The 12977-nt window shown below is 37.9% G+C and overlaps 1 protein-coding gene across 10 annotated transcripts in view; it reads left to right on the forward strand.

The window, feature by feature from the left end:
• The window catches only part of CERS3 (ceramide synthase 3), a 145393-nt gene that overhangs the window by 56461 nt on the left and 75955 nt on the right, over positions 1–12977 (forward strand). For 9 of the 10 annotated variants that reach the window (XR_008618596.1, XR_008618597.1, XM_055088177.1 and 6 more), the window contains 3 exons: positions 3451–3543; positions 6273–6401; positions 9733–9839. Coding sequence is in view for 8 of the 10 variants with exons in the window: in XM_055088177.1 (XP_054944152.1) it covers positions 3451–3543; positions 6273–6401; positions 9733–9839 (329 nt within the window). In the remaining 2 variants the exon portion in view is untranslated. The remainder of the gene's footprint in view (positions 1–3450; positions 3544–6272; positions 6402–9732; positions 9840–12977) is intronic. The other variant, XM_055088175.1, reaches the window with a different exon arrangement.

Here is a 12977-nt window from a genome sequence, read left to right on the forward strand (position 1 = left end):
ATCCTCCCAGACCAGGGCGCGAACCCGGTTCCCCTGCATCGGCAGGCGGACGCACAACCACTGCGCCACCAGGGAAGCCCTGGACAGTGAAGTTTTTAAAAAATTATTATTCTGTTTCTTCCCTTATATTAGCTTTTCAGTTATGCATGTTTTTATTCTTTTAGTAATTATCCTAGAGATTACCGTATGCATCCTTCAGTTATCAGAGTCTAATGTAAATTAGTGCTCTTACCTCTTTCCAGTCACTGAAAGATCATCAGACTACTCCTATCCCCTCCTTCAAATATTTAAAACCCTACAAGTCACTACAATAATTGATTTGTAAATCAGTCAAATTGCCCTTTCCGTGCTGTTCCTTGGCATCTTGCATTTCCATGCTTCCATCTGGGATTATTATCCTTCTGGCCATAGAAGCCCCGTTGGTTTGCTTGTCTGGAAATGTTATCATTTTACCCTATTTTTCTAAAGAATATTTTTGCTGGGCATAGAATTCTAGGTTGGTAGTTATTTTCCTTAAGCACTTTAAAGAAGTCATTCCATTGTCTTCTGGATCCCCTCAGTTTCTTTAAGAATTCAGTTGTCCGTTTTATTTTTGCTTCTTCAAATGGTGTCCTTTTTCTCTGATTTTAATATTTTGTATTTGTCTTTCAGCAATTTTATTATGATATGTATAAATGTGGTCTTCTGTGAATTTATCCTGCTTATTGTCCATAGTACTTCTTGAATCTGTGGCTTGATGTCTTAAGTCCATTTTGGAAAATTCTTAGCCATTGCTTCTCTTCTTTTCTCTCTCTCCTCTCTTTCTGGAATTCCAATTACAAGTGTGCTAATATGTTAGACCTTTATGCTAGGTCCCGAAGCTCTCTTATGCTTTCCCTAATATTTTCCATCCTCTTGCCTTACTGCTTCGGTCTATAGGGGCACAGTTCTCCACAGACCTCTTGCATTTCTGCATGTCATATGAAGTGATACACGGACTGACTTTTATTCTGTACTGTCTTTTCAAGGATGTTTGTATGGCAAGCAACCTTGGAAGACAGAGATAATGTCTCCTCTGGAGCAATTGGTATGCATGTCACTGTCCATTATAAAGATTTAGGTTCCCTAGCTCAGTGTTCCTCTCTGGTAGCATAACCCACTGCATGTGCAGATGTCACCTGACCCTCTTTGGTTAGCCATGGGAATTGGGATGGGAGAACTGGCCCAAATACTGATATTCTGGCAACTGTATTAGTGTAAATAATAAGCTATCCTTTATCTCTGACCCAGGAGTCTTATATCTTCTATCAGCATTCATGAAACTATGGCAAGCTAACTTGCAAGTAGGGTAAAATCTCAGACCCTTCACAGTTCTGGATATTTTCTACTTTCATGTCCTCCAGTTCACTCGTGCTTTTTTTCAGCAGTGTCTAATCTGCTCTTAAACACATCTTTTGAGTTCTCAATTTTAGTTATGGTACTTTTCATTTCTGAAATTTTCACTTAATTCTTTTTTTATGGATTCCAGTTCTCTACTGAAAATTCCCACTAATTTTTAAAAATAACTTTAAATACCTGGTTAGTTTTTAAAGTTATTTTAAAGTCAGAGTCTGGCAAATCCAATATCTTGCTCACCTGTGGGTCTATTTTCTTTCTTATTCCTGTCTCCTTATGCTTGATAACATTTGATTGAATGATAGACATTGCATATGAAAAATAATGCTTAGAAATGGTATTATCTACCTCTTGAGAGGACTTACTTTCACTTCTGTTAAGCAGTTAGAGTAGAGACAGATCACCTTAAATTTTATCTGTGATTGAACTGATTTAATGTAGACTCCAGTCTTTGTGAGGGCAGATGTATTTACAACTTACACATATTCCTAGGGTATTCTCTTACAGTGGTTTTAAATAAAAGATTATAGTATTTACCAGGACTCCTTTTCCCTGGCTGGCCCTGAATACCAGTTTGCTTCCTAGCACTATGAGATTGCCAAAAGTCCTACTTAACTACTGCTTCTTAGTCTCTGGGCTCTATACTGCTTATAAATTAGCACATGCAGACTTTATGCTATACATAGGTATGGTTTTCTTTGAAACTATCCTGCATAGGGTCTGTAGTACTTCTTGAATTAAGGATTCACTTGAAATAAAGGATTCCATTTAATGCATTTTTCTTCTCATTGAAATCTTGGCTCCACAGGTTCTGGATGCCTTGGTTGTTGTCCAATGCCTTCAAACAGATATTTTTTTTCTGTACTTTATCCATATTTTTAAATAGTTCTCACTAGGAGGGTTAGTCTCATATAGGCTTGTTTGTCATAGAAGAAAGCAGAAACTCTTGTTCTTTCTCAGCCTTATCAAGGATGATGAGTTGACCAGAAAATTATTCCATTTAATGTGTTAGCTTTACTCTTCACTTCTCAGGTGTGTCAGTTATATGCTGGTGTATAATAAATCATCACCAAAACTTAGTGCCTTAAAACAGCAACCATTTATTTGCTTATGATATGGATTAGCAATTTTGGCTAGGCTCAGCCAAGCAGTTCTGCTCCATGTGGTGTTAGCTGAGTTCATTCATGCATTTTCAGTTAGTTGACAGGCTGGCTAGGGAATATCACATGTCCCTGGTGCCCTCGTTTGTATTTTTGTCAGTGGACACCTTGATGCTCTGCTTTGTGACCTCCAGCAGGATAGCTCAGGTTTCTTACATGGTGCTTATGAGGTTTCTGATTGCAACATAGTTGCTATGTCCCCTTGACCAAAGGCCAAGATTCAAAGGCCTCCTAGTGATGTTAGAGGAGACTGTACCAGGGCATGAATATGAGAAGGTGAGATTCATTGAGGGCATTAATGTTACAACCCATCACACCAAGTAATATAATGTCTCAGCTTAGCTAAAATAAGCACACCGCCCCTCCTACTTTAAAGAAAATTCTAGCCATGGAAATTTCATTGTTTTTTTCAGGAGACATTTTTAGAGTACTTAAATAATTGTATATATTTTATTACTGTCCCATTTGAGAATGGGCCAATTTGGATCACCATCTTGTCACTACAGAAGAGGTTAGGACATCAGATTTGAGTAGTATTCAAGAAATATAAAACAAGGTATTTTGTGGGACAAGCAGAACAGCTTTTCCATTGTTCTTAAGTAAAGATTTTTAAATTATTTTTCTAATTTAACTCTCAATCAACTAAAAGAATGCTTTTACACCTGTTGTCATTTTATTAAATTTTATTAAATTTTAAACAAAACATTTAACTTGACTTTGGAATTCTTGTCTCCCTTTTTAGAAACAAAATGCCTCAAAATATTGTCTCTGATTTCTTCTCAGAAGTTGAAATGTAAAACATTATTATTTGGGAGAATTTTGTGGAATATAAATAGGTATAAACAATAGTTTTAATCCTTAAAATGAGTTGTTTATATGGTGACATTAAAGTAGTGAATACCCTTGTTTTCCTCAGCCCTTGCTGCCATCTCAGTACTGGTACTACATTTTGGAGATGAGTTTTTATTGGTCTCTCTTATTTAGCCTTGGCTCTGATATCAAGAGGAAGGTAAGTGTCTTATTTACAAAAAAACTACTTTATCCATTTTTTTCAAAAGTTTTTATCCCCCTGCCCCAAATCCTAATCTTTAAATCATATTTTTATATATGTTCAGTTCCAATTCATAACTTTTTTGCTTTTATAACACAAAGAATATTGCAAATATGCTCATACTTTGGTTCCTTAGTAAGTATTTGTAGTGAAACATTATAGAAACTTTAACTTTGAAGCTCTACTCTTGTTCAATAAGAAAAGAACTCTCCTTTATGATGTCTGTTTCTTTCTTTTGGTTTGGGAATTTAGTATTCTTCAGTGCAAAGAAGAAAAGTGCTAGTAGTTTTAATTCTACAGCCACGTCCTTTAGTCGATTACAGACCACTTTATGTAATTCTTTTGATGTATTCAGTGACTTTGAAAACATTTTTTCCTTAATTCATCCAAGATCCTTGTTAGAAAACATTGCTTCAAGCACTATTAGCTTTGCTTCATTTGCAGGGAAACTGAGTCACAGGCATGCTAAATGCATCCTCTGAGGTCACAAAGTGTGGTATTTTAGGAACTGTTTGGTTGTTACTGATTCCTATTTGCTGGTACAGAAAATCAAATTAGACTCTCAATGCAGTCACGGATTTCCTCATATATGTTAGCAGTACAGATCAAATGACAAATACTCTTGGTATGTACTTTATATGCTTCGCTCTATATAAAAGATTGGTTTGTAGCAAAATTTGGGTGATAAATAAAATTAAGTTGAATTCAGTATTAAGGAGATAAAACCAAGTTGGCTTGACTAAATGATGTTTGAGTGAGCGATGGTGTACAGTCTATCACTAAGGGGCCCAGTCAGCTGCTCAACTGGACATCTGAAAAGAAACTTACAGAATAAACCATAAGAACATACTGTGAAAAAATCTGATAGAAATGATTTCCTTTTTCAGAAAACTTAATAATAGCTATAGTTTAACTGTTACTAACTTAATTTAGGCTAAGAATATATCAAAATTTAATTGATTGAGTCATTTTCTCAAGGGATAGAATTGAAAATAATCATTATTTAGAAGGTCTTGATACATATACTCAGGTAGGTTGATCCTGTAATGATCCTATCTTTTTCCCACTTTTGATCCTTTTATTTTTTTCAGTAGTTGCTTTCTTTTATTATTTACAGGTGCATTGGACACCTTTTCAAAAATTAAATATAGATATATGTCATATATTTGTAAATACACATCTTCAGAGACATAAAATTATTAGGAGTCGGGTAAAGCACAGGCTCTGGAGTCAAATTGCCGAAGTTTCGATCCCTGACTTCACCACTCATTAACATCTTGAACTAGTTGGTTACATTTGCTAAACTAGATCTGTCTCCTCATATATAGAGTAGAGCTAAAAATAGTTCTTATCTCCTCCAGTTGTTGTGAGGATTAAACAAGTTAATTCATACAAAGCACTTTCTGATGTATAGTATGTACTCAATAAATTAGGCTGTTATTATTATCATGTTTATTCTTTTACTTTGGCTACAAGGAAACTGAAGTCTTTAAGTTTTTTTAAACATTTTAATCAGGATATTCACAGACCATACAATTAATCTATTTAAAGTGCATAAGGCAATGGTTTTGAGTATATTTATAGAATTCTGCAGTCATCACCACAGTCAATTCTATTTCCATCACCTCAAATAGAAATCCTGTACCCTTTAGCAGTCACTCCCCATTTCTTCTAATCTCCACAGCCCCAGGCAACCACTATCTACTTTCTGCCTCTATGCATTTGCCTCTTTTGGATATTTCATATAAATGGAATCATACAATATATGTTTTTTTTGTATCTGGCTCCTTTCACTTAGCATAATGATTCATTCATGTTGTAGCATGTATCAGTAATTCATTCCTTTTTATTAATGAATAATATTCCATTATATGGATATACTACATTTTGTTTATCCATTTATCAATTGATGGATATTTGGGTTGTTTCTACCTTTTTGGCTATTATGAATAATGCTACTATGAACACTGATGCGCAAATTTTTGCATGAACATATATTTTTATTTCTCTCATGTATATACCTAGGGGTGGAATTGCTAGACTATATAGTAGTCCTATGTATAACCTTTGGGAGAATTGTTAGACTCTAACAAAGCAGCCATGCCATTTTACATTCCTACCAGCAATGTATAAGGGTTCCAACTTCTCCACATCCTAGCCAACACTTGTTATTGTTTGTCTTTTTTATTATAGCTATCCTGGTGGGTGTGAAGTATTTTGCTACTGTAGTTATTCCACTTTCATTTGTTCCTTATTTCATATGCAGTAAATCTTATTTTAATAGTTGTGTAGTTTTATTATATCTGTCTTGGAATTAGGCAGGGAATTAACAATAAATGTAAATGTACACAGGAATATGCTTTTGTGTGTATGTATGTCTTGTGTGTGTGTGTGTGTGTGTGTACATATATCCAGTGTAGAACAGTGGGAAGAACAGCAGATATTAGGACTTAGATGACAACTATTCAATGCTATCTCAAAGTTAAATGACTTAATCAGTGAGGATAACACTTGTTCTATCTCCCTCACAAGGATTGTGCTTAAGAATAAAAGTGAAAGCATTTTACAAAGTTCAAAATATGCAGATGTAAGTTGTTAGTTTTAAAATTATTATTATTATTATCTCTTCCAGTGATTGAGAAATAACTGCATTTGCTTAATGGTTTCCATTTCCCCTCATTATATAGGATTTTCTAGCTCATGTCATCCACCACCTGGCTGCTGTTAGTTTGATGAGCTTCTCTTGGTGTGCTAATTATATTCGCAGTGGGACCCTCGTGATGATTTTACACGATGTGGCTGACATTTGGCTGGAGGTAAACGTTTGCCATTAAGAAACTAATAACAATACCATGTCCTGGGTTAACTGTGACTCCTCACAGGAAGAATTGTCTGTGAGTGATTTAGCAGAGCTCTCTGTCCTGAAAACACCCAAAGTCTGCAGATGTCTCTAGGTCCCCAGATCTTTCAAGCTCAAAGAAAGGAAAGCTTTCAGTTTTCAGTTTCTAACCTTCTTTCTCCATGGTACTCGAGAGAGAGGTTAATTTGTGGGATTCCACTTATGCAAGTTGCATGCAGATATTAGCTTAGGAAGTAAACTGAGGTATCTGAAGAAGGAATGAACTCTAAGCTTTTAAACAGAAAACTTGGACTATGACATTGTAGATTTTTAAAGTTGGTCGGCACCGTATATTCACTTAAGCAAAGCTAAATACGCACTGAATGCTTGCACCTCCCTGTGTGGAACCTCCTCCAGCTTTAAGGAATGAGAGCCGATGTTTATTTAAATGACATTTATTTTCTAAGGAAGGAATGTTTCAGAGCAGGGGACATTAAAACAAGAGTCTTCCTAATCCCAAACCACACAAAATATAAGGAACAATGCAAAATTAGGATTGTTTTCTCTACATGTTTCTGATGTGCTTTGGTTCCTGTTTACCCTGAGGCAGTGGGTCCTGCTGTACTTAGAGCCACATTGTTCATCATTTAAATATACTCATTTATAATGAAGCCAGGGAAAATGATGCTAACACATTTGCATTCAGGATTGCCTCTTCAAGGGCTAATAATTGAATGTAAGTTGATATGGAAGAAATTAAATTAAATTTAATAAGATCTTGTTCTTCTAGATCAGGGTTCAGCACACTTTTTGGTAAAGAGCCAGGTAGTAAATCTAGCTTTGTGGGCCTCACAGGATCTCTTGTCACATATTTTTCTTTTTTGTTGTTTTTTCTTTTCTCTTATACCCCTTTAAAAATGTGAAAACCATTCTTACCCTTCTTAACTCAAGGGCTGACCAGCTTTAGCCCATAGGCTGAACTGTAATTTGCCAAACCCTGTTCTAGATATAACCAGAAGTCATTTGAAGCCATTTCAAAGCAACTGGCTGTTGTTAAAATATTAGCTGTGTACAGAATTGTATTTCTTGTATGTAATCGTAATTAGACATATAAATACCATTCTAACGGTCAAGATTATTATATGTGCTTCAGGGCAGCACGTGGCTTAGCAGAAGAAGGATTGTGCCAGTTTTTCCGTGTGTTGCTCTCTGAATGTAGCCATCTCTGCTATAATTACCTCCTTCTCCGATCATATCTCAGAAACCCTGCCTGAAAATTAAGACCAAATTGGCCATGAGTTAAAAATTTTATGCTATTCTATTCTTCTAACCCTCTAGTTCAATTGCCTTTGGTGTGTGTCCACCGTAAAAACAGCTTCATTGTGTTACTAAAAGGGAGAGTTAGGTGTTGGGACTGGGAATAAGCACTGTGTTATCCCTGTCTACCCTGCCATTGACATGACATAGCTCCCTATGTGACCTGGACAAATCACTTAATGCTTTGTTTCTATCCTCAGCTGTAGCATGAGAAGTCATATCTACCTCTTAGGGTATATTGTGCAGTTTAGCTCACTATCATTTGAAATGTTCTGAGGTCCTTAGGTAAAAAACAGAAGAAAAATGAAATGTCAAACTCAGGTCCCTACATGGGTAAACTATGAGAACAGCTTCATGTTGTTAATGATCATCAGTAATTCTTGATTCACAAGTCATGATCTAACTTGAGGTTCAGTGAGTGAGGCCAGTACCCTCCATCAGCTGGTGGTAGAAACAACATTGAATAGTGGCGTGGGGCCAATTTTTTATATTCTCTAGGAGTGCCTATTCCATAGCTTCCTCAAGTAGTTTGTTTTAGTGTTTGTCCTCTCAGTCAAGTTCTAATTGAACCCAGACATGGTACAACTTTTACCCCTGTTTAGACCTTCCTAAAGATGGAGACTATTAATCTTTCATGTTCCTTAAGACAGTTGTTGGGTCATTTCTTAGGTCTTTCTTTGCAAGGAAGAACAGCCTCAGCATCTACAATTTTTACTCATAAGCAACCTTGTGCCTTCTTCATGCATCTTCATGATCCTCTCTAGTTTTCTGCATGTTAAGTTTGGATCCAGGACCCAACACTTTAACAGTATCTTGACTGATACTTAGCAAAGGAGAGTGGTTACTCTCTGATATCCATCTTTGCACAGCCCAGAATAGGCCACGTGTGCATTTGCCCAAAGGAGTGCTACTTTGCCATTACAAGTGGGGGCAAAGTAGCACTCTTCATGCCTATGCACATCTCTTGTTTCCTGCCCTGGCCTACCTTCTGACCCTTCAAACATCTCCCCACTCCATTCCAAGCCCTCTAAACTTCTGGCCTTTCTCCCCATACCCAAGTCCTGCCCAGCTGGCAGCCTTCTATCTCAGCAAAGGAGGCTGTTCCCTTTTGGGCCCCTGCCAATCCCATAGTCTGATCACATTCTTACCCCATGGTAAGTATGGAAAATGCAATGTAAACCATTCCTGAAATGTAATAAGCTGCTTCTCTTGCTCTAGATGGGCCTTGAGGTTCCTGGGTGATTTCAGTTCTGAAACTGGCAGGGCTAAGCCACACCACCCACCTGCCCACCTTCCACCCCCAACTTCAGACTCTTTCCCATTCAGCCTTGGGCTCTGCTGGATAATGCAAGAGAAAATCCTCGTTACATTAGTACCACATTAAACAACATTTTCTGTAATTCTTTTCACTCAACACAGATAATATGAGCACTACAGGCTAGCATAAAGTAAGTAGGGAAAATCAAGTGCTTGAAACTTTACTTCAACCAGGGCATGGCCCCAATGGCTGCCTCCTAACTCCACTTCTTCTGTCACCTGCCTTAAAGTAGCCGCCTTGATTGCAACATGACCAGCCCAGCCCAGGACTTCACTCAATCCACCCTTTCTTCAATCCAGCTCTCCTCCCAGTTAAATGGAGGAATTCAATAAATGCCCAGATAAAATACATGCTAAAATTAATTATGCTAATTTGTAGTGCTTGTGAAATACAGGAGTAATATTACAGTCATTCTAACTAATTTTTTAAACATATTATGCAAAGTTTCAAACATATGACAAGGTAAAGAGTATAATGGGCCCAATGGACCCATCATCCAGCTTTAACAGTTAGCGATATGGCCAATCTTGTTTCAGCTATTTCTCATCCATAACCCAACCCCCACGAAGATTTTGAAGCAAATCCCAGGTATAATTTAATTTATAAATATTTAATTTAAAAATTTTACATGAATATCACCCTATCTGAATGCAATTTCTTTCTGTTTTCTCAGTCTGCTAAGATGTTTTCTTATGCCGGATGGAAGCAAACCTGTAACACCCTGTTTTTCATCTTTTCCATCATATTTTTCATCAGCCGCCTCATTATTTTTCCCTTCTGGTGAGTAGACAAGGTGCTGTGTGTGCCTTTGGTCACTGTGCTGAGGTGGCCTTGCATGTTGTTCAGGTTGGAGCATTGCCCTTTCTTTCTTTCTTACACTGATCTCCAGCTATTTGTGCCAAGTTCAGCTGGAAAGAAGAATGTGAAGGGGCCATTTTTATAGATAATTAAAACCACACCTTCCAATGTGAAAAGGCTTGTTACAAAGGGAGATTAAAGATGTGTAACCAATGGGAAGCAGCAACTCTTATTCTGTGTCTAGTTTCATGAATATGGATCTTTCTTTGTGATTAACAGCTTTTCCAGTTATTCAGTGAAATGTCATTGGCCAATTATCAGCTCTTTAAAAGAGAGGCAAGTTCTGTGTTAAAATTACAATACTTATAACCACCATTAATTGAATGCCAGACACTGGATTAGGCCCTTTATACATCTTGGCACTAGCTACACAACAAATTATAAAGATAGGTATCATCACTTCCAGTTTGCAGATGAGGAAACTGATGCTGATTTCATTTTCCATGATCACTGGTACTAACAGTGATTTGGACCACTGGCTCTTGGTCAGTCTGTTGATTTTGTTTAGCCAAAAGCTGGCAATGTAGAACCTATGTTGTGTCTCTCCTGACAATCATTCCTTTGGCAAGCATAATTTTCCATGTGTTGATTGACAGAAACCAGAGGAAAAATGTGAGGAAGATATTGATGGTTTGGAAAGAACAGCTTAAAACTAACTGTAGTTTGGGGATAGTCTAGGAGTTTCAGATATCCTCAACAGAAAAACTAGTGCTATTGGAGGTACTAGGTTCCAGCGGAATGAAATGGGGACCCAGGTTTCAGGCCTGATCCCTTGTGGGTGGAGAGCACCCTTGACTAGCAGCATGCAGGGAAGACTGGTAAGAGAGTGTGGGTGCTGCCTGCCCTGTGGAAGCCAGCTGCGTTCTTTAACCCAGGATTGGGTGTCTTGATTAGACATTTTTTTCTGGAGAGGAGCAGCATCATGCAGTGATGAATTTCACAGATGCAAGTCAGTCCTGGCTCCAGACTTACTACCTGTGTGATCTTGTACAGGTTAGATCATTTTTCTGTGCCTCAGTTTCTCATCTGTAAAATGTAAATAAGGGTTGTCATGAGGCTTAATTGAAGTAATACATATGAAATAGCTTAGAACAGTGTCTGGAACATAGTAGGGATTCAGTAAATGCCAGCTGTTATTACTAAAATTATTAATGAGTCTCTAAGAATTTGAAGTTTAATCTAGAATCAAATCTGAGATACATGTTTAAGATACTCTTCTTGGTTGATGAATCATATTACCATCACTTTTGCTTTGGCTGATCAAGTGTGTTTATGAAATTAGAATATTGTACAATAGCAATTATTGATAGGGTAAGTATTGACTTGCAGATAGCAGTTGAGTTGTGGCTTTTCAGCGTGACTTTCATGGTGCTCTAAATCCAGCATTTGCCCGTTGGTGGCACTTACTTTGTTCAAAAAGTACCATGTGTTCCAGTTATCTATAGCTGTATAACAAACCTTTTGAAAAATTTAGTGGCTTAAGACAGTAGTGAGCAAACTTTTTTTTATAAAGGGCCATAGAATAACTGTTTTAGGTTTTGAGGGCCATATATGGTCTCTGTTGCGTGTTTTTCTTTGTTTGGTTCTGATTCTTTTACAACCCTTTAAAAATGTACCAAACCTAGCTTAGATCACTGGCTGTAGAAAAACGGGCTGCAGGCTAGACTACCAACACGCCATGTTTTGCAGGGCTCTTTCTTAAAACAACAGCACATTATTATTACTATTTCTTATGGATCTGGGAGTTGACAGGCCTCATCTACATGGTTTTCACTCATGTGGTTACAGTCAGATGGTCGCTGGGCAGGCAGGGTTGGAGTTTTCTTGAAGGCTTCCTCGCTCACAAGGTTCAGGTGACACCCGTGACATCAGCTGGTTGATGCTGATTGCTGGTTGGGATCACTGCTGGGCCTGTCATCTGGAACACATGCCCATGCCCCTCCACTGGCCTGACCTTCTCGTAGCACAGCAGATGGATTTCAAGGGTGAGCAGTTCAAGAGAGAGCTTGGCAGATGCTGTGTCTCCTTCTATAACCCAGCTTCAGAAGTCACAGCATGTCACTTCCAGCCTCATTTTCTTCATTAAATCCAAGTCACTAAGGCCAGCTCATATTTAAAGGAAGGAAATTTAGACTCCATTTCTTGATGGGAATAGATTCAAATAATTTGTAGAGATATTTTTAAAGCACACACCATGGAAGTTCTCAATCTGGAGAACTCTCTGAGAAGCTTCTAAGTATTGCTTCTGTGGTTGACTACTGATTCAGCATCAAAGGATCTTTGCCTCAGACCTTCCCATGATGTCTCAAAATCAACAGGCCAGCTTACTCTGCCTCATAGACAGTCGAACATCGGGTTGGGGTTGAGTGGTGTGTTACTTTCCCACATACCCTCAACTTTAAAATCCTAGATTTAAGTGACTTCCCTAGTGGTGCAGTGGTTAAGAATCCACCTGCCAGTGCAAGGGACACAGGGTCGATCCCTGGTCCAGGAAGATCCCACATGCCACGGAGCAACTAAGCCCGTGTGCCCCAACTACTGAGCCTGCACTCTAGAGCCCACAAGCCACAACTACTGAGCCCGTGTGCCACAACAACTGAAGCCCACGTAGCTAGAGCCCGTGCTCCACAACAAGATAAGCCACCACAATGAGAAGCCCGCACACCACAACGAAGAGTAACCCCCACTCACTGCAAGTAGATAGCCCATGCACAGCAACGAAGACCCAATGCAGCCAAAAATAAATAAATGAATAAAAATTTTTAAAAAAAGAAAGGAGAATGATCAAACCAGAAGAAATAAAGACATTATTTTTTTTAAAATCCTAGATTTAAGAACTCATTCTCTTGCCAGCATTTCTGGATTTCAAGGAGAATTAGTTACATGCATTTGGCATTTTCTTGATCTTGATACTTCGCTGAATTCACCAGCCTACTGCAGAGGGCAACCAATACCACTGTTTGCTGTCTTCAGGAGGTTGGGCTGCGAATAAACCAGTATTAATAGACTTCACTGAAAAAATTTTTTGTGGGTAAAAATTCTTCTGTACTGACATTGACT

This window comes from Physeter macrocephalus, chromosome 11 (genome assembly GCF_002837175.3).
Source record: "Physeter macrocephalus isolate SW-GA chromosome 11, ASM283717v5, whole genome shotgun sequence".
Lineage (NCBI taxonomy): Eukaryota > Metazoa > Chordata > Mammalia > Artiodactyla > Physeteridae > Physeter > Physeter macrocephalus.